General features: G+C 38.0%; 1 protein-coding gene across 4 annotated transcripts in view; it reads right to left on the bottom strand.

The window, feature by feature from the left end:
* The window catches only part of PDCD6IP (programmed cell death 6 interacting protein), a 30,355-nt gene extending 8,709 nt beyond the window's left edge, over positions 1-21,646 (bottom strand). The window contains exons 1-12 of one of the 4 annotated variants that reach the window (XM_014887638.2): positions 21,313-21,646; positions 15,299-15,353; positions 13,496-13,565; positions 10,356-10,483; positions 9,646-9,799; positions 6,403-6,503; positions 4,608-4,739; positions 3,571-3,793; positions 2,713-2,836; positions 1,895-2,072; positions 1,371-1,482; positions 98-267 (exon numbers count right to left, since the gene is read on the bottom strand). In XM_014887638.2, coding sequence (XP_014743124.1) covers positions 98-267; positions 1,371-1,482; positions 1,895-2,072; positions 2,713-2,836; positions 3,571-3,793; positions 4,608-4,739; positions 6,403-6,503; positions 9,646-9,799; positions 10,356-10,483; positions 13,496-13,565; positions 15,299-15,353; positions 21,313-21,518 — 1,653 coding nt within the window. In that variant the 5' untranslated portion in view covers positions 21,519-21,646. Of the gene's footprint in view, positions 1-97; positions 268-1,370; positions 1,483-1,894; positions 2,073-2,712; positions 2,837-3,570; positions 3,794-4,607; positions 4,740-6,402; positions 6,504-9,645; positions 9,800-10,355; positions 10,484-13,495; positions 13,566-15,298; positions 15,354-20,704; positions 20,810-21,312 lie in introns of those variants that run through there. The other 3 variants (XM_014887640.2, XM_088166718.1, XM_088166726.1) reach the window with 3 other exon arrangements.
* Positions 21,647-22,272: the final 626 nt, after the last annotated feature.

Here is a 22,272-nt window from a genome sequence, read left to right as displayed (position 1 = left end):
GTAGGTAGGGATCGGCTTTCTTACCAATTCATGCAAGTTTATTTTGTTAGACAAATAGCACTTCTACTCAAAATAGAGACAAATTTCACTGCTTTACCTCATTTCCCTGCAGTGTTTTTGCTGGGTTGGCAGAAGGAATGGCTGCATTGAGTTCTGCCTCTGGCTTACACAGAAGGGCAATTGTATCCCGGTGAGTCTGATAGCGTTCCTTCACCTGCCCATCTGCTTGCATAGCTTTATTCAAAATATTATGGTAATTGGCTCCCTCTGGGCGCAGGAGGAAAAAAAAAGAGTTTATATAATTTCAAAATTTGTTTCATCCAGTCTTGCACCTGAGCAGTTTTTGTGCTTTTCAGCAAGTCATCATTTTTATAAGCCTGCACAATATCTAAGACTTTTATATAAAACTTAAGCTTTCAAATTACATTTTAACAAGTGCATAAACTAGGCACCTCTATTAATTCTCCAGTGAAGCATAAAAAGGTATATGAATGAACACTGGTTTGAGCTACTCTGTAGATTTAAATCTCTGTAACTTTGCAAAACCAAGTCATTGGTATCAGTCCCTTGATAGCTTCAAAAAACAGCACATATTAGGCACACAGAAAACATGCTATAGTGATGGTCTTAAGTGGTTTGACCTAATGCTGGGGAAAAAACAAAACAAAACACCAAATTAAAAACAAAACACCAAATTAAAGAGACAACACACTGATGGAAAAAAATGTTAAGAAGGAAAAATACACTAAAGCATTTAAGAGGCAGTTGAAACCAGATCCTTAGGAGGGCAGGCATTTTTCATTTCATTTGCTTTCTGAAACTCCAGCATGTATGAAGCAAAGTGACTTAAGAGTACGCAGACAGGTGCAAAGAGGAGCTGCTTTATTGCAAAAACCAGGCCTTTTAAAGCAGTTAGCCCGTTATCAGTTTACACAGTTTTAAGGCACAACAAGCCCAAGTCAACCAACCACCATACACCACAATGTGGACATGCAGCAGTCACACAGCACATCTCTCTAATCTCTCTACCCCTATTCCAGCTGAGTCACTCTCCCATAGTTCCCTTCTACTTAGCCTGAGTAGCATGACTGAGCCATGATTTTACAAGGGTAACAAGACCCTTGTTTTTAAGGCATTACCTATATGCAACATGCATGTACACACCAAGGGTGCAAAAGCAGCAGCAAATTCCCTGCTGTCACATCCTCTTTCAGCTCCAAATAACAGTGCAGACTGCAATCAGGGTATTTCAGCATAACCTGCCTCAAACTGAAATTTGTGCATTTATAGATAATACCAGAGCACTGACAACTACTTTAATTGATACTATGGACATCCTTAGAACCCAAAGCACAAAACATGGACTTTACCTGCCCTTAGAGGCTTATAGAGTTCACTGGATGGTGTTCGCTGCCAGCGTTCTTTGAATTTTGTTCGCAGGTCATTGTCTGTAGCTTCTTCTTCATCTAATAATCTCAGAGACTGCAAGAATAAAATGTTACATGCATTATGAGCTGTTTTAAACATAAAATAGCTTCAAAATATGCAGCTAGTGTAGAAAACAAAAAAGTGCCTCTACATTCTTGCAAAATATAATTTGACAAATAAAAACAGACATGAAAGGGACAAATCACTCAAGTTTCTTTAGAATGTTTTCCCAATGCTTCCCCCTCTCCACCAACTTTTTTAAAAAGAAAGTATTTGTTAGGAAACATCCACATGTGACAGCACAGTTTTTGAATGGGCTGAACACTTTAATAGCATATTTTGAAAGTTACAAGCAAAGTTATTAAAGTTACAAGTATTTGAATACTTGTGCACTTTTCATATTGTCATTTAAAGCTAAGCATTCAGTGGAGATGTATTTTAGAATGTTTTAGGGTTTTGGGCTTACTTCGTCTAGAATTTCTTTGTTCCTCTGCAGCAGTTCAGGCAGATCTTTGATCAGCTGATCAACAGTCTCAATTCCCCCCTGCTCAATCACAGACTTAGACTTGCTCAAAATAGAGTGAGGAACAGTATCACCAGACACATCTTCAATAGCAGCAGGAAGATTGAGGGAAGCCAACACACTGAAAAAGTCAACATGTTAAATAAACAACTTGAATCCTGAAAATAACACTGCTATTTAAACAAACAATCACACAGTCAGTTATAATGGAAATGGAGTGTAATGTACACCTAGGCTGAAATTTCAAACATATGCCTCACTAAAAATACATTTCAAAGCTCTTAAAAAGCTAAAAAAATCCTAGTCTTTCAGCACATACAAAACATGGCAAACATTTTAGGTAGTGATTGGTAGACAAAAGAAACAACTGCCTTAAGTTACGTTGCTATCTCAGCTTGGTACAATTTTTATAATTATTTATTTTGAAGAACTTTTTTTTTAATGGCCATTGAAATGATGCCTTGGGTGTTGAAAATCCTTCTAGATTAATAGTACTGGAACTCTTTCTGAACAAGTGTTGGACTCCTAAAAATGAGGAAAGATGGAAGAAAAATAAATATTACTTGCTTTTAATAAGCTTTCAGATTTAACACCTACAGAAAAGTAGTTCTAAATCCCCCTGTTACGGTTTAAATTTGCCAGCCTACCATACAGTAATGAAAAAACATTGCTCTAATCTGGATATCCACAGGCTGCAAGGCACCCAGGGCTTACAGGCCATGCACAATCCCTCTTGAGAAACAAGAAGAAGCCATATTTACCCATTTGCCAGATTTGTGGCTTCTCTCATCTGGGCTATTGACCTGTTCACCAGATCTACCTTCCTCTGGTTATAAACACTCACAGATTGCTGTACTTGCAAAGGAACCATCTTCTCAAACAGGTCTGCAATTAAAGTAGTACAAATTACACAAGCTACATTATGAAAGCAGAAACACAAATACCTTCACAGTTTTTTGTACAGGTTGTACTACAGAGACTGACTTAAACAGTTTAAGATACTCTCCTTCTACTCCCCAAGATACCTTAAAAACAATAATCTAATTTTAAAGGCCTTTAGATTTCAGTTTTTAAGGCTGAATTTAGTTAGAAACAATTTAAATACAATATCTTTACACCCGTTGTAGGGTTACAAATCAGATTTGCCTTAAGGCTTCATTTCCAATTTTGTTTCATTAAAGGAAAAATATGAAAAAGAGAATTTTTTCACAACTCATCTGTAGAGCCAACCAACTGAAATTTTTCAACTTTATGGGAGACCAGCAAAAAGGTTAGTTAATATTGTGTAATTTAGTACTGTCCCTTACAGAACTTTTCCTTCTGAAATTAAAAAGACTGGTTTAACATAGAAATTTTAGATATAGAATTGCTGAGAAAATCGTAGAAAGATCTTTAAAAGAACTGAACATTTCAGGTAAGAATTTTCAACTTATGCTTTATCACACTTATCATCAACAACAACAAAGTAGAGAAGAAAAACAGCAATTTCAAAAACACCGCTGTTCACGTATTAGAATGCAAAAAGTAAATGTTTATTTTTTCATGGTACAAATGAACTTTGTTGACCACGTGTTTCACAAGGTAACAATTACCCTACACACACTACACACTTTACTTACCAGTGAATTTCTGACTGAGTGGAACAACAACTGGAGTAGACTTCACAAGACTAGCTTTTCCAATGGACTCCAAATCTTTCAGCTCAGGAACCCGGTCATGGTAAATGAAATCATTGTCTTTTTTGGCAGCTGCAAGTGCGCGGTTGATTTTGTCAACCAGATCCTTAACATTTATATATTCATCATAACGAGATGCTACTGTTTTCACCAAATCTGCTGCATGCTAAAAAAAATTAAAATACAGTTAAAATAATAAATTTTCTCTCTCCTTCATATATTCTTAAGAAAATAGATGAGCATACAAAAAGAGGTTTCAAGCTCTATCCTGCACAAAGTTGATAAATGCATAATGGTAACTTTCAAGATGTCAACATCATATATAATTCTGTCAAATTTCCTGCGTATCAGTAGAGACACTGGACATGGATCTTCACAATCAGCTGAAGCAGCATTTCACATACTTTTTTTCCAAAAGATCTGGAGACTTGAAGGAAGTGGTTCATTTTTGCCATTTTTTTTCCCCTCGACCATACTTAAAATATGATACCACCTTATTCATTTCAACATCTCTAAGTCCGTCTACAAATCACCTTTAGGGGTAAAAAACTATAAAGACTAAAAAGATAATTGTTTGTACGATTTTTAAAAATTACTCAGCTTTAAAGCAGGATATCAGCAAAAGAACTAGGTATAGATCAGGCAGACTTTAACCTTTGGAGGATTTTTAATAACATTACGTAGGGAAATTTATGAATAAATCTGCCGTATTAGCTATACTGAGATATGAAGCCTATGCAAACACAGAGATTTAACATGTCAAGCAGTATCAAATTGCCCAAAAAATACTAAAACACATCTTTACAAAAGTTAGAGAGGTGCCTTTCATATTTGCAGCTAATAATAATTCAATTCATGTGATAAACATGCTCAACAATTTCTGAATACGTTTCATTCTTAGTTATTTGGATTTCAGACCTCCAACCAGTTTTTCAGGATTAGAAGTTTTTTCGTATTTTTCAGAGAAGAAAGTTACTCACCTGTAACCTCCCAATTTCTTCACCAAATTTCTTCTGTTGTTTTGCCAGGATAGATTGATGATATTCTGCATTGGCCTGCATAATGCAGTGCTTTGCAGCCAGAACAGGAAACACCTCCTGGAAATAAAAATACTGACCAGGGGAAAGTCCAACCACATAAACCACCACAGACAACATGGGATGCAGGAAGAAAAAGGAAGAAGAAAATGAAATTAGAATCACCCAATTAATGGTTTAGAAAGGTTAAATCATTGCAGAAGTTAATGTCAGAGATCATGTGGCTTTGCATGGATTGAATATTTTTTTTAAACTGCTGTTGCAAAATTCTTGGTGTCCATCATCTTAGATGAGCCATGATTTAAATTCAAGCCATGAAGTCACAACATTTACTTCAAAGATAAGAAATGCATGCATGTAGTAGAAAGGACAGTTGCAAGAACATATCAAACACTCCTAGACAAAGCCAAGACAGTGAGCATTCTTAAGAAATGGAGGTGGGTGGAAAGACAGGTCTTCTAGGGGTTTTTTGGTTTGCTTGTTTTTCAATTAAACAAAGTAATTACACTTAAAACAGCAGCAGGCCTATCAAGTAAGCAACTACAGTTATGAAAGAACAAATAGAGAAGACCAGTAACCATTAACAAGGAAAGCAACTTAAAAGTCATTTTAGACTTTATATAAAATGCACTTATCTTTGCAGGAGTACCAACCAAGACATGAAGAAAACATTACGCTGCAGCACATAGTACAGACATGGTCTTAGATCAAGGATTTGGCCTTACTGTTTTATTTCTTAAATCAAGGAGCACTGGAAAACCATAGTGATGCTTTAAAGACATCAGTATACAAAGACCTGCTTCTTCACATTTGTGCAAACCTGCTTCTCCCCCAGAGATGGAAAAATAACATTAAAAAAAAAAAAGGGTAAATTTGGATGACAAAGCTGTCTGGAAGGCCTTGCAACTGGAGTCCGATGTATCCAATCAATTTTGATGTCACACTCCTAAACATGTAACTGTTCTCAGAGCTGGTGTTAACCAGCAAACCTTATGCACTTTCAAATAATCACTTGACAGATTACTTTGCAACTGGAACAAGGAGAAGATCTACAGCTTAGAAAGGTACACGACAATGAAAGATAAAGTAACGGCTTTATTATATCTCACTGCCTGTCAACACCTATGTGAGAAACATTCAAGGAATATGAGAAAGATCTTTCTACCTCTTCCAAAACCAACAGCATTAAAATGAACAGTCAAGATTAAATTGGGATATTTTACAAGTATCAAGATTGCTTTGGGGTAGTGCAAGAGAAGGCAGGCAGAAAGACAGAAGACACACAATGACTTCCAGTCATGTTTTTTGCTAACAGGTGAATGAATGAATCAGTACCTCTGTATTCAAGCTGTACTCAACATGAGAGCAAATTTCACATGAAAACAATGAGACTAAGAAGCCAATTAAACCCAAATAGAAAGTAGTTTGAAAACAGACTTAGTAAGGCATTAGTAAGAATACATCCCTAAATAACACCATAACCATTTCAAGTTAACTTTAATGAAATGCATTAAAAATAAATGCACTTCATGTAATAAGATCTTACTTATTAAAAAAACCCCACATTCTTTTGCCCCCTCAATTCATCAGTTTTTCAAATTACAGGTTCATTTCCCTTAAAAGCAGCAATATGTCAGCTTGAGAATATGTATTTTAAGTGTCTTTCAATAAGTCCATTGTAAATGATAAGTTATTCACAATAACAACATACCCCTCATTATTTCCGTAAGTTACTAACCTTCGGCAAAGTATCTTTATATTGACACTGTTTGTAAGCATCACCATAGTAATCTGCAGCTTGATTTGCCAATTTAGCTATGATACCATCTTTCATTTTATCTGTGGGGAGAAGGAGAAAAACAAAGATCATCATCAGTTTTTACAACTGAACAGGTGATTATGTCACCTTCAAACAGCAATAACTGCATTTTAAGTGTACAGCTTTACATTATAACTCAAAGGTGGGATCCTATTCTTCCCTCTTGACATCCAGCAGCAGTTTCCAGAATTTCTACTTCAGTCATGACACCAAAGGTTCAGTCAGTTTTAGAAGAAATCTTCTGGCAGCTGCAAGCATTTATGCAGGATTAAGAGTGATGCTTTACCTCAAACCAATGGCAAGCTGCCAAAAAAGCCACAACAATCCCACCCATAAGTCTGCCAGCTTGCTCCCAGCCCTTCCTTGTGCCAGCACAAGCACTTGTGTAGCCATAGTCAAAGAATTTAGCTGAAATCTAGTTAGCAAAATAGGTTTTATTTTCAGCAGGATCTGTTCCTAACCCAGTTCCATGTCAGGACTCTGAAAAAACTGCAACAGAGAAGTTTCCATTACAGTCCACACCACTGTTAGCTTACAACAAATATAAAAACACCATTCCCAGACAAATAACCACAGCTCCTCAAAGTCATATACACTATTTCTTATTAACACACGTGCCTATCTGTAGTGGTATTGCCTGCCTCACATCCTCATCCTGCTCCTGAAGCCAAAACTGCTAGAATAGGAACATTCTGCAACTTTCTCTTTATAAAGGAGATCTGCACTATTGGTAGTGCAGGCCAGAGGTTATCTCCTTTTATAAAGGAGATAAAGATAACCTCTGGCTTGCACTAGCAATTCAGCCTTCCAAGAGAAGGCAGGCAATCAGTGCAAACACTGGGTGTCCACTCTAAAGAGATGCCCTTAGAAACAAGCACCCCCTGATTCCAGTGACCCTTAGGTACTGACATACTGATAAGCATGACTGTGGACTATGGGGAGATTAGGAATTCTGCATAGTATGCTTATCTGCCAAAATTCAACCAAAATAATTCCCAAGTGGTCTGCTCATACCGGCATATTCACACACCTATCTTTAACATTTGAGACATAAGCTGTTATATGAAATATTTAGCTTCCACGAGGTAAACATGTTTAAGGTATGCCAGAAAGATCTTTTCACTGTGGAATAGGATTTAGAGGACAAACTGAGAGACAACACCTTATGAAATATCACCTTTCTTCTTTGCTAGAATGTTCCTGTCTGGTGCAGTACATATTTAATAAAACCAAACCACACAAAAAACCTAAATAACTTTTCTTTCCAGCCCCACCAATTGTGCAGTACTTGCATCTTCCTTCCTATAGCAGGACCATTAAGAAAGGAAAAAATACTGGCATATTAACTACATTTCCGTTAACAAAGAAAATGTTAGACTCATTTATCCATGCAGAGAACTCAGAACATACCCTTCACCATCAGAGGCTTTAGTTTTTACTCAGGTATCTTTAAAATATTGCAGCTACAATGTAAGCTTTAATTCAGAAGAGCTAACGTGTTCAGACTTAAAGACACTTAAAGAAAACATTAGGAAAGGCTCAGAAATTAAAATAACTAGCCTGTAGTTATGTAATGAAGTGTCAATTGGCTTTTGCCAAACATTTCTGCTTTCTTTCAACTTCTAAATAAACTCGGTTCTATCAGAAACACCATTGTAGCTGGTAAGCTGATAAATGGACTATTGCCTATGAGAGAAAACCCAGAAAATTCCAAGTAAGGTAAACAGTCATGCAGCAAGAAGCTTAATCTCTGTTCTGAGATCTAACTTTGAAGGATTTGCGTTTGAAAATCAGGTTTTTGAAGTTAATAATGTTGTCAGACACGATTCTTCACAAAATGTCTTTCCCCTCAGAGTACAGGACCGAAATCCAGCATAATCTACAGCCTTCATAATCAGATGATTATTAACCTTACTGTCCTTCAAACACTGTCAGTCTTGTGGTCCTAGGAGTACTCACAAAAATTTTCAGTTCACTGGGCACATCTGGGGTTTGCATTAGCCTTGTTTTTTCTTTTTCATGTTTTTGAAAAGAAGAAATCAAGATGGTGACAATCAATTTGTCACACAAAATGAGGGAAGCACCTGCTCCATTCCTGAAGGAAACATTTCAGACGTTTGTTGTACAAATTTATTTCAAAGCAATGTTCGATCAGCCAGAGACTAAGATCCAACTGCCAGCATGATAAAGAACAAACGTAATTTATCAGCTGGCTGAAGGACGACAGTTTCTTGTTGAGATTCTCCTAAAGGAAGAAAGGCTACAAGAATTTTCAGGGATCTTCCTTGTGAAGACAAGAAACATTGCAGTTAAGATAACCCATATCTTCCTCCGAAGCATTCCAAATTTTGTCAGGAGAGAGAGCCATTTGACATCTATGTCCTATGTATCTGTAACTTCTAGATAAACAACTTTTTCTGAACAAACAGAAAAGAGCAGAAGAGTAAGAAATTTTGTATCTAAGATAGCACCATTCCACTGAAAAATTCCTTGAAGTGTAAGTTCTTTAACAGTTGTATTAAGATAGCTTGACTGTGAACGTGTATTTCACAATCAACCCTTAACATCTAGGGAAATTATTTTTTGTTCTACCTGCAGAATTTCCCTGAGATCAACTGGGCATTCTAAAAGATTTGGTCAAAGAGTTCCTCTTTAAAAGCAGGAGCAATCAAACAGAATTTGCTTCCCCTCAACTCTCAGAAAATCCCCTTTGTTTCTAACACAGTAATTTCTTTCTAAATTCTCGTGAAATAACTCCCTATACAAAGGAGAAGGGGAGTACTTGCAAAACCCCTTATGCACCATTTTTAGTACTCTCAGTTCTTTCAGAGAATGTCTTTTGTTTTCAAGGGGGAAGGGAAAAATATAATCCAGTAATACCATTTGTAAAGATGAAGACTAATGGTTTTGGATGTAAAAAAGCAGGTAGGAGAACTGCACCGTCAGGTGAACCTCAGACATATTCTTAAGGGAATATGTATTTTGTGTTTAATAACCTGCAAGGAGCATAGGGAGAATTAGAAAAGGCAAACGAAAAGTTCTGAAACACCCTTAGTGTTCTTAGTGTCCTTAGTGTAGGCTCTTAGTAATTTAAAACACTTCTAATTTTCTGGGGAAGTTGTAACATGCACTTAAATACACAAGCCAAAAACTAAAACATACCTCTTGTCGCTTTCAAAAAAAAGACTTCTTGGGCTTGAGCCAGCATAATAAGACTGAGAGTCCCAACTGTGTCTGGAGAGATGTCTACTGTAGGTTCTCGATTCAAGGCTGACAGAACTGTGTCTTTAATGTGTTGAAAAGCACCACTAGCAAACTAAGCAAAACAAAATAACATATCATCCATTCTTTACATATGTATTTTCTCACTAATAAACATAATACATACAGAAATACCAAAATAAATTTTCTTTGGTGTTTGGTCTCCCATTTATTGTTTAGCCACCAAAAACAACTTCTTGTGACCTCTTGTTCGCGTAGCCACTTACAACGAGACAATTATCATGACAGACTCTAAATAATTGGTTACACCTAAGAGCCTAAGATTTTAATGCTTTCCAGAAAGAAGTAAGATTATTATTGTAATACTCGTGAAAATTAGAATTTATACTAGCTAAAGTTATTGAATCTTAAAGTGAAGGTTTAGTTACCAACTTGCTTGAGGGAAGGAGTATGGGGAACTCTACAGAATTATATCCTCCAAGTCTGATAAACAAATATGTTACAACACCAGGTACACAGTCAATCCATCTTTGAGATTAAGAGCAAGAAAATATGTACATATATAATTTTTTCATATGTGAGAGATACTTGTTTGATGTCTTAAGAATACGAATTCTGAATTCATAAAGACAAGCAGGAAGCCTCTGTACCTGATAGTGCTTAGCTGCAGCTTTTAGCCCTTCATCGTTATCCAGATTCTGTTCTGCTGCAATCTGGCTTGCCAGTGCTCCACAGTTGAACAAAACACATGTCTTCTCATATCCCAAACTTGCCAGAGCTGCAGGCAAGACAGACTGTTAGCCAGACTTCTAAGAAAATAAACTTCAGTTCTCTAGTATCCTACAGATGAGGCCAACACTACTATTATCAGTAAAGGTATCAACAGTTTCAAGTAAAAACAAACAAAACTCCAATCTTACTGAACTTTTCAAGTTGAAGTCATCTTCATTCTGAAGGCTTTACAAAGTCTAATTTAGTACTACCACAAAATGTTTCCATGTGAGCAACTACTGAAAGTGACACAAAGCATAAAAGCAATAGCATGAAAATGCATACAAAATAATTTCAAAATCTTTCTAACTAGAATGCAGCTTTTTTGGCTCTTGATGCATTACCAAGCAGTCATCTGAAATATGAACTTACACGCATTAATCACTTTACAATAACTGACCAATTACAAAGACTCTCATGTTCTGTTTTCTATCTATTGAAATGTAGGGAATTTTTCAAGCTACTGTTTCAGGCTGAAAATGCTGACAAGTATCTTCTTTAAACATGTACTGAAACAGTTAAGGATTTACTTAATTAAAATTTGATCTCACTAGACAGTAGTGTAGACTGTCCAGAAGCAACTCCTGCAGTACTTCATAGGTCGAGAGGATGAAGTCCACACTTCTAGAACTAGAAATACCTGAACAGGAACCATTTTGATTATTAATTGCTTTCAAAAGGTTAGTTGCCCTTCATAAGTGCTTGACAAAAACAAGTACTATAGATATTAGTCCCTTACTAGTGTCAAAAAGTGACAGTCATCTTAGAGGACTCTTAGTCTTCCAAGAAGTGACAACTAGTGAATTTTCAATTTCACAAACCCAGGTACAGTTATCCTTAAAACATGAAGGTACTAAAGATGTTTAATTTCACTGACATCCAGCCTCCTTAAACATCAAATATTTATCTAACACCTCTCTGAAGCTTCTATGTTAGTGCTCACTAATCCGCACTAAGTTTTCAGCAAGCAAGCCTAAATCTGACATAGTATTTTTCCCATTTGTTTCCAAGTGAGTTGCACTGTCACTATATTACGAAGATAATCCTCCTTCTATAACTTTATTTTCCAGAATTTTTCTAAGAAGAAGGTCTTGAACTTAGACAAAACTGTTTAAACTTTGAAAAGACTAAAACAAAGACAGGAAAGAAAATAAGGCTTGAAAGTTTCTGAAGTGCAGAATTCCTTTGTACTCTGGACTGCACCCTCAAGTGTGATTTACTGTGTAAATATAGATTTTCTACAGACTCACCTGTTTACAGCACCACCTATTAACTTAGTCAATAAAATTCAGATTACATGCCATGCTGTGAACTTGGTCACTTTTCAAGCAGTCACAGTACCTGTCAGCTACCACTGTGACACAGACTTTGGATCCAGGGAAGGTGGGAAGCAAACAGTACAGCACCACATCAAGAGCCAGAACTCTTTAAGTCACATCCCTGCATCTTGTTGCCACGGAAGTCTCAGGAGTTTCACGCTGAATTTCTATCTAGAAACTCCTCTTAGACGTCAAGAGAAATTTTGCTTCCTTGATTACAGATAGCTTTGTTTTACACTGAGAAACCTCACCACTAATTCTGATCTCCTTTTGTTAATTTCTTTCCATCAAGATCTGCTTTAAAGCTTCAAAATCACCCTTATCCCATTGCTTGTTAACTGAGCATTACTCACATCTAAGTTAAAAACTTCTTTGATATTTGACACAGATTGCTGCATAAATCTCTGGCCATCTACCTCACAGATTATTTAGACTGGTATATAATTAACCTGCAGACAAGCAAGCTTCCTCAAGCTGCAGTAATATCACATTCATTCTAATTCTTATGGTAATCATCATTGTTATGGTTACTGATTTTTTTTTTCTCACAATTATTACAGATCTCTGGTGATTCACAGACTATGTTTACATCATAACTAAATATTCTGAACTTTACAATGAAACAGATTCAATCCTGATTAAATGTTAGGCTCAAAGAAGAAAGAACAAACCAAATTCTGAGAAAAAAATCTCCAAAGCATTTTCAGGAAGGTTTCCGATTATTCAGGACTTCTTAGAATAGTTGGAATAGAAAGCAAGGATCACCTGAGTATGTATGCATAGGTATGTGGTGTATTGTTACAGATACAGTTCACACGAGCACAACTGTTAGCATGCGTATTCAGAACACAGAAAACTGCAAAGACTTCCAGTAGTTGCTAATGGAGAGCTGTATAAAGTAGGCAAAAACTTTAATAAAAATAAAACCAGAGTAAAGTTCAAACACTTTTTCCAGGCTTTGTTTGAAACTTCAAAATTGCAAGGCTCATCTTGCAAGGCCAATCACGATGAACAGTTAGTGGCAAGTGTCCCAAATCCATTTCATGACCTTAAATTTGTAGTGCAGAATTGTCCTCTATGACTAAAACAAATCTGACTCAAACGTGTTATGTTTAGGGGGAAAAAAATACAACTTTTTTCTTTCCAAGTGTTCAAATCTGTATGATGATATATTTCAGAAAGAAGCGATAGAAGAGTAATTTTGGAACACAGGCAAGTAATTTTATTCTCTTGAACAAAATTTGGTATCAAGACTAGGTTACTGAAGCCAGCTACCATCACTTCCCTTCTGGAGCAGACTCACTCACTCATAAACACACTTCATAATGATCTTACTCATTTAGAACAGGAAGAGCTGCATTACCCAAAATCTACTGAACCTTAATGTTAACATGAATAATTTTGATAAGGATCAACTGGAGTTGTTCCCAGAAAACATCTGAAAAGCAGACAGTACAGCTACTTTCGACTGCACATCTATTTGTGCCTCTGGAAATTTAATATAAAATCTCAATTTTGTAATAATTCTTTGCATGGTGCTTATTTATTATCAATGTTGAAGTGATTAATTTGTTACCAATACAGTTGAATTCATTTGAAAGATATGCTGAGAATGCTAGAAAGATTATTAATTCTACTACATAAAAATATTCTCAAAGTTTAGTATCGTTAATACTTAATTTTTTGGTACATTCACATACCCAGTTTGGCAGATCCTCCAAAAAGTGATCCTTTATCAAAAGCATCTTTCCACGTAAATGTTACACAGACCTAGAAGTTGTAAAAAAGAAAGATCTTTACCTCTAAAATCAAATATAATCTTAAAATACCACAAATTTATGCATTTAGCCCCTGTATTCTAATGGTATAAAACCTCTCATTCGCTTCTTGGAACATTACAAATGTTCTGGAAATTTCAGGAAATCATCAAGAAGTACTCAAAACAAAATTATGCTACATTTTTTCCTTCCTGTTAGTTTGCTCAAAACATTTCAAGTAAACAAGACAGAAATTCTCAGAATTATTTTTCAGCTCTGTTCATATTCTGAGCAACAGATAAATTTGTTTCTGAACAAGATACTCCTGCTCCAGTAAGTCTGATGGGTTGGTATGACGACGGTTTAAGGAAACCACCCAACCAGTTTCCATTGTGCCAAATTACCTGTGTATTTGGATCTGTTGTGCAATACCAAAATCCACTCATTATTATGAGTGAATTCAATAGCAGCATTATCAGGAGATGCCCTCAGGAAAGAGAATGCAGGCAGAAACAGTGTGTCTTATTTATACTTCCGGCACATACTTCAGAGGCAATGCAAATACTTAACAGAATCTGCTTTCAAGTTCCACAATACTATTCCTTATTCACCTGATCAAGTAATTGTAGGCAACTGGCATAAAATCAGAAAAGATGGCAAACTTCCTCAGTTTAAAGTGCTTAGGGAGAATTACGTCAGAAAGAGCAACAGCACTGCTTGATAGTGTATTTTCGTCTAGCAGCAGTGCTAGCGCAGGATGTTCTGGTCCCCAGCTGCATTGCTGCATCCACTGACTACTTTGCCCCTTAGGCGGAACAGTTTATAGACATGCAGATCTAAGTTTTCCAGTTTTCCTTGTCTCAGGGTTTGTAGATTACCATAGGAAAGGATTTGCTTACTGAAAGCCAATGTGCAATTATTGACTGCAAGTGGGTGCAGCTACATGCAAAATTCATGTAGAAGAAAGATTCAAATTACTTATAACCTATTAAGACTGAAAGAAATTTTTCCTTTTAATCATTATATTACCATTTAAGTACGATTTGTTGATTTCATAAAGAAATATAAATTCTGTCATATTTGTAAACACATTGAAAGAAAACCCACACCTTTTTCAAACTAAATACAGGATCCTACAGATCTACTCCAGCCTCCACCTGAAGAAGCCTTCAATAGGGAGAAGTTAAACTGAATTTCTCTCTAGAGGCATGATTTTAAAGAAATATGGTAGGAAAAAACCCCAAACCCTAATGAACACCATACCTATATAAAAACTATGCCATGCAGAGGTAGGAATAAAGTGATAAATTCTTAAATGGATTATTCTGTTAACTGTTCTGAAGGACACATCTGTCCTGCTTCAAAAACAATCATATTCCATCCATTTCTATAGGCTTCCCCATAGAAATGACGAATTCAAAATCCTTTAGAACATAGTACGAAAAAGACTTCTTGGAAAGCAGAGTTGAAGAGGAATCAGCACAGCCCGACTCTTTCTGCCCTAGACCACAGGGATAGTAGCCAAAGCCAAAAAACGTTTCTCAATCTGTAAAAGAAAAGCAACTATGCCATTAGAGATGAAGTTTCAGCATAGACTGTATGTGAGCACTGACTATAAAATAAACAGAGATTACAAAAATAAGGCTCACAGAGATCAGATGTCTTGCTCATTAAAAGTACTCATTAGAGGATTGGGTACAGGCTTGGAAGTCGCACATCATAGGTGCCACAATTCAGTCTTCTTACCTGATTTTCAGAGAATGGAAACTTTGGTTCAATTGAACACAGCTGATCATAGTATCTACAAAAAAAAAAAAAAACAACAAAGGAACATACAGCTATTAGATAAATGAAATTAATAGTTTTGGTTTATCAAACTGGCATATATGGTAGGGAGAAAGACACAAAAATCCTACACACAGGTTAAGAAGCTCATTTATAGCAATGGAGGACTTGCAGGATGGACAATTTCTGTCTAGGAATCCCTTCTGCCAAGGGATTTTTTTAAGTAGAGGAACAAGTTCAGCAGGAGGTAGTTTTTCACAGACAACATGGGAACTCTGTCTCAGTCAGAAGTAAAACAGTATCACAAAGCAAGCTGATCCAGATATCACTACCTGATGGATGGTGGATCAGAAGAGTATCATGCAAAGGAGTCCCTGTATACATATAGGTAGAAAATGAGTACATTAAGTCATGCTGCAAAAGTAAATTAAGTACAGCATTAAACATAATATTAACATGCCACACTGTACTCTCCTGATCTGAACATTATAATCCAATTTCAATGTCTTTGAAATAGATGCCATTTGCCTTGCACAGTATCAACAGGAGAGACTAATCATTGATAAAATTCTTTAGTTGTAAACTTAATTTTCATTGAAATATATTCTAGTAGTCACAGTAAATTAAACCCACAATTTCTCTGTGCCAATATTTTGTCTCGTCACAGTGGAAGATGTTTAGGAAAGGATACCAGAACAGCAAGGAATTCAAAGTTTTCCCATGTGGTCCCTACACCGGCATCATTTGTTAAACATGACAGGCTGGAAGAAGAACGTGAAACCTTTAGACTGCTAAGAACACATAACACGTGAAGCCTGTTTCCTATACTCTTCCTGTAGCACTGGCCACACAGGTATATGCTCAACATTATATTGGTCACATTCTTTTATAAAGACTTTATATTCCCAATATACAAAATACCTTGCAGTAATGGCTTTCATAGTCTGTGAAACAGGACAAACATTGTTCCCAGTTCCTTACACTATTAAATACTGATCACAACAGATACAGGCATGAGATGCACGTACAAGACCTGCGTTGTACAGATAAACGTTTGTTTAAAAATTCAAGAAGAATTTTCAAAACTCATATACAGTAAAAATAGTCATAGTGTATTTTTCAGTTAATTGTATCTGCCAATGTATATCAGACTACAGGTTTCTGACTTCAACTGAGCCACTGCAATTTAAGATACAATATACCAAGCCGGATCAAAAACTACAATAATTTGCAACAGCAACAGGACTTCCACCAATAACTGAATTGAAAGAAATTCCTTGTAAGGTTAAAAAAAAAAAGTCTGCAAATATTTACTGTGATGGCAATTTAATCAAAATTAAACTACTTACCAACTTTGTGAAAGGTATATTTAAAAATAATAACTAGCCCTAAAGATCACTGCAATCTATATATTTTAATATACTTCCTCCATTGCCTTCATCTGGTCTCAACACACTTGTTTTCACATGGTATTACAAAGAAAAGGAGACTTTGCATGCTGTCTCCTCTTGACTCAATTTAATTTGTTAACCAAAAGCCAGCACTAAAGCCAAGCTGTCTTCCCACATTCCACGATTACACTGTCCTCATCTGCCATGAGGATGGAGCAAAGGAGCAAAGCTTGTCAAATGTCCGTGTGAAGCTGGGTGTGCCCAAGCCTTGTCTCCCTGCAAACAGACCATTCTTTGTGTCAACATAACCACAGACAAAATAAGTCAGAGAGGTGTATACTCCTCTAAACAGAGCCTTTTGTTTGGTTAGTTTTAAACAAGTTCAGAATTTATATTACTGTTTTCCTTACTATTTTATGCATATGATGTTATTTCCTCCTTTTAGAGGACTTGAAATTCTACTCAAGATTTAAGAGTTCTTTAAAACTCTGCAGACAAAAAAAAAATCCCAGAACACAACCATGTCAAATTTTCTAGTTTTATAAATATAAACGGTATAAATAGAACAGTATGCATAAAACTAAACATGTAAAAATGGTAAATGAAGATGTTAACCACAGAACAGCATAAAACCAGAAAGCAATACAGAAGGAAAAGCCACAAAGGATGCACATGTCAGTTACACACAGAAGATGGTAATAAATACAAAGGTGCAATTTAAATTTTCAGTAATTTAAACTATCAAAATACAGAGAACATAGGGCGCAACACAGAGGAGTATTGTACTTGGCTGCGCCAGTGAGGAACTACTGACATGTGCTTCCCTTTTTACTGCTGCAGTTGTAACACAGATCTAGTGCTCAAAATACAGCAATCTCTCATCAAAACCAGCATTATACACTCCTAAACGCTAGTAAAAAAACAAATCAAATCCAAACAAAAACCAAATCAAATCAAAGCCATCAAATGATTAGGAAGGCAAGGTTTAAATGAGAATTCAACTAAAATATCTGTATTGCATTCAACTCAAATACTGTGCCTCCTCCAAAGAATCATAAAGAAAAATATCCTTCAAAAGAACATCAAAAAGACCCATGAGTCCTGAACCCACAGCTGAAAGCCACAACTGCAACTTTCAGCCCTAAGAGTATTCGAGCATTCAAAATAAAATCATGCACTTCCCCACTCCCCTTCTTTTTCCCGATTTTCTTTTTTAAAAACGATTGCAGGAGTTGTTAGCAAAATTAAAACAATTAAACTTGCACCAATATTCCACATCTCCAGAAAAAGGAAATTAAGTCCAGGCTATCTTTAATATTGGAGGAAGCAAGGAATCCCTTGAAGTTATAATTGTACTCAGAAATAAAAAAAAGAAAAACACCACTAAATCAAATCTGCTATGACAGAATTTAAGGAGAAACATCTATACCAAGCTCACCTACATCACCTACAGAGCACTCAGATTCTCACAAAACAAAGAAAGCTTGGAAGCAGTTTGAGGTCTTTCCCAGTTACCCAATGAAAAGGGGTACAGTCAATCTCAAATGCTTCTCCAAGAGAAGCATTTGCATTCAGCAGTTGAACAACAGCACACTTTCAAGCTTTATTGGTCAAGGCTTGTCTAGGAAATGTGGCTGCAACAGAGTTCATCCATAAAAGAAAAAAAAAATCTGTAGTGACTACGCAGCAAAACAAGGCCTCTAGAAATTACAAAACTATGGGCAAATCCAAGATTAGTTGGCAGAAGACTAAGCCTTCATTTCTTAAGAGTTAAATGGTCTACAATGCTCTTCTAGGTATTATGGTCTATAAAAAGCCACAAGGAAGTAGAATTATGCAAGCAGTAGCCATGTTCTAATTAGTTCTTCTAACCTTACTTCACCAAAAAATTTTAAACTCCAACTTCAATGAAATTAAACATTACAACTGAGTATTGCTCTTAAATACCAAAAGAAAAACACTAGAAGTTGGAGAGGCAAGGAGATTTTCAGAGGAAGCACATGGCATTTAGACACTTGTCTATCTCAGCTGGATACTTCCAACTTCTGGATATGCAGACGGTTTAAAAAAACTGTGCCTTACAGAACAATTAAGAGAATATACATTAGAATATTCTTACAGAATAAGAGTAAACTTATTTTCTAGCAACTGTAATGAATATAAATGGTCAGTCATGGACCAAACATTCATAACTTGTTAGAAATAAGGGAAAACATACATCTGATGGTTTTACCTTCTATAACTTACAGTTAATTCAGACCTTCATCTTATCTCACTTCCACTATAAAAGGAACAAATATTCTCAAGTAATACAAATAAAAATGCAGATGTTTTAAGATTGGAACTTCTGTGTGGGCGGAATATCACTTCATGTTTACTTCATGTGTTCAGAGCCACATTCAACAGCATCTGCGCCAGCTATATTCGTCTGCTGATCACCAATCACTGCAGAGATCACTGTGTATGGAATTGACTCCAAGCCGGTAGTTATGCAATTGTAAGTGGTTTCTCTTGATTATTCAGAGAGAAAACCTGAGGTTTTCATAGTATGCAAGCTGAAATTGCATACTATGGATAAATTCATTTAATAATCTGCTGGCTCTGAAACAGGGAGGTCCTGCTCAGCCTCTTAGCTGTCCACAACACTACTTTTATTTATTTTTGCACCATCTCTGATGTTCATCCGACCCTCCACTGAACTCATTCCAGTTAATCAGAATACCATGCATACATTCTGCCTTCCAGAAAAGGTGTAAGGATCCGAACCGAAAAGTGGGCTGCCTTCTTTTGGCGCTGCAGAGCAGCTGTTAGGGTGGAGTCACAATATAGCTGGGTCAAACAGGGATTTCAGACAGAAACTAACAACAAATCTGGCTGGCACCTTAAGAAAATGAAGCTCAACTCCAGCATGCAAGGGAACATAATAGTATGCTTTTCAATTTGGTTAGCAAAGTCTCTCTTTCAGTTAACAGATGCTCACAATTTGCCCTACCTTCAAAGGCATAAACACAAGTACCTTCAAAAGCATACACAGTCATAGACAGAAATAGAACAGGGAACTACAAATCTACTGTAAAACACAATCAATAGAGTCAGAGTTTTTACAGCCCAAATACACAGTGATGGGTTGATAATCACCAGCAACTTATTTCACAAAACTTGTCTTCTTTTTGGGAAGGCATTTGTTAAGTGGGTTTTGAACATCTCCAGAGATGGAGATTCGATATCGTCCCTGGACAACCTATTCCCATGCTCTGTCATCTTCAACATAAACAACTTCTACCTCATGTTGAGGTATAACTTCTTGTGTTTTAACTTATGGCCATTGCTCCTCATTCTGTCACAGGGCACCATTGAGAAGGGACCAGCACCATCCTCTGAAACTTGCCTTAGAGGTATTTATCCGCACTAATAAAATCCTTTCCAGTCTTCTCCAGGTTAAACAGGCACAGTTCTCAGAAGAGAGATAGTCCAGACCCCTAATCATCTTTGTGGCCCTCCTCTGGACCCTCTCCAGTAGCTCCTTCTCTTTCCTATCAATACTGCAAACCATAAGTGTTCTAGAGAGACAGGACAATGGAGCTATTAGTTCTAATGCAGGCTTTATGCACTTCACCAACCAGAAGGCACAGATTAATTTTTTGCTCATCTAACCTATGGTAACACCACAGCACCACAGAGACCCCATTAAACTTTCTGCTAGCAAACTATGTTAAGCAGAAAAAAAGAAAGGATGCGACTTTGCAAATACATTAAAAAGCTGCTAAACATAGAAAACAAAAGGAAATCATGCCAGTAACAAAATACAAAAACAAATCCACACACAGAACTGAAAAGGAAGCAAAAAGAAAGCTGAAAGAGCAAAAGGTAACACTGAAAAGAAAGAAACACCAGCTCTCTATGGAAAACAAAATGGTCTGCCATGGGTACGTACAAATTGGAAGAGGAGAAATTTACATTCGAAGAAATTTCTTACTGTGAGGGAGGTGAGGCACTGGCAGAGGGACTTTTCCAAGGAGGTTGAAGATGCCCCAACCCTGACATTGTTCAAGGCCAAGCTGGATAAGGCCTTGAGCAACCTGGTCTAGGAGGAGATAGATGTCCCTGCCCATGGCGGAAGCGTGGGGGGGAAGAGGACGGAGGGGGGGTTGGGACTAGGTGATGTTAAAGCTCTCTTCCAAACTCTTAACTTTCTCTGGTTTTACGATTTCTACCTACTTCTAAGAGCACAAACACAGTGGGAGGTGTTGATGGGGACAAGGCCTCCCCATCCCTGCGCTGTCATCATGTGACACCCCACGACACCCGAGCGGCGCGGCGAGGGCCGGAGACTCTGGGATGCTGCAGGACACCCGAGCGCCGGCAACCACAGGCCGTCAGAGCCGGCTCGGCAGCCTCGGCCGCTTCCTCCCAGCAGGAGAGGCCACCTACACCTGGGCCCGCCTGCACCTGGCTCCGGCTCCGCTACGCCCAGGGCCCGGAGCTGCCGCCGGGGCCCCGCGGGGAATCAGGGCTGGGGAAGATGGCGGAAGGGGGAGGTGGAGGAAGGGGGAGATGTCGAGAGTGCGGGGGTGGGCGCGCTACCTGAGAAGGGTCTCCAGCGCGCTCTCATGCTTGTCGAGTGGGCGGCCGAGCGCGCTCCTACGGAGCCTGCTGAGCTCCTCGGCGGCGCGGCAGTGCTCGGCCTGTGCCTCGGCCCCCGGGTAGCTCTGCTGAATGAACTTGCACAGTGGCTTGGCCAGGTCCACCTCCGAGGCCTTTTTCAGCTGTACGGAGATGAAGTTCGTCATGGCCGACGCCGCTGCCGTCGCTCCTCGCCGCAGCCTCGGGCTCCCCTTCCCGGTCCGCCGCTGCGCTTCCGGGAGCGCCGCGCACGCACGCGCGCGCGCGCGCCCTGTCCCGCCCCGCCCCTCGCGCCGCTCTCCCGGCACCGCCCCCGGGAGCGAGGGGCTGTGGGAGCGGCGCGTGACGCAAACAGCCCCTGAAGGCAGCGCCCAGTCGTGACCTGCGCAAAGTGAAAGGGAGGTTCACCAGTCATCAAAACTTTACGCAGTTTACACATATTAACAACGAAGGCATCCGCGTTTAGTGGTTCTAAATTGAATAACTTTCTTATTCAAATTCCTATTTGCTAATACTCAAATTCCTATTTGCTAGTTCTATATATCGCTTGTGGTGCTAATTAATCTGCAGGCGCAGGTCTTCACTCCATTTGAGTCTGGGGACTGCTGAGTTCTGCCGCCCTCACTCGTGGTGACTCTTGTCCAGACAGACCATTTTGGGATTATCTTCTCTTATTCTCAAAAAAACGTTAGCCAAGCATGCAAACAGACGGAATGACAGGATCGTTAGGGTTGGAAGGGAGATCATCTAGTCCAACACTCCTGCTAAAGCAGGGTCACCTAGAGTAGGTAACAAAGGATCATGTCCAGGTAGGTTTGAAATGTCTCCAGAAGGGATACTCCATGACTGCCCTGGGCAGCCTGTTCCAGTGCTCTGCCGCCCTGAATGCGAAGTTCTTCTCCTGTTGTGATGTGAAACACC

This window comes from Sturnus vulgaris, chromosome 1 (assembly GCF_052056855.1).
Source record: "Sturnus vulgaris isolate bStuVul1 chromosome 1, bStuVul1.hap1, whole genome shotgun sequence".
Classification (NCBI taxonomy): Eukaryota; Metazoa; Chordata; class Aves; order Passeriformes; family Sturnidae; genus Sturnus; species Sturnus vulgaris.
Note: the sequence above shows the minus strand (reverse complement) of the source record. Positions and strands in the feature narration are given on the sequence as shown.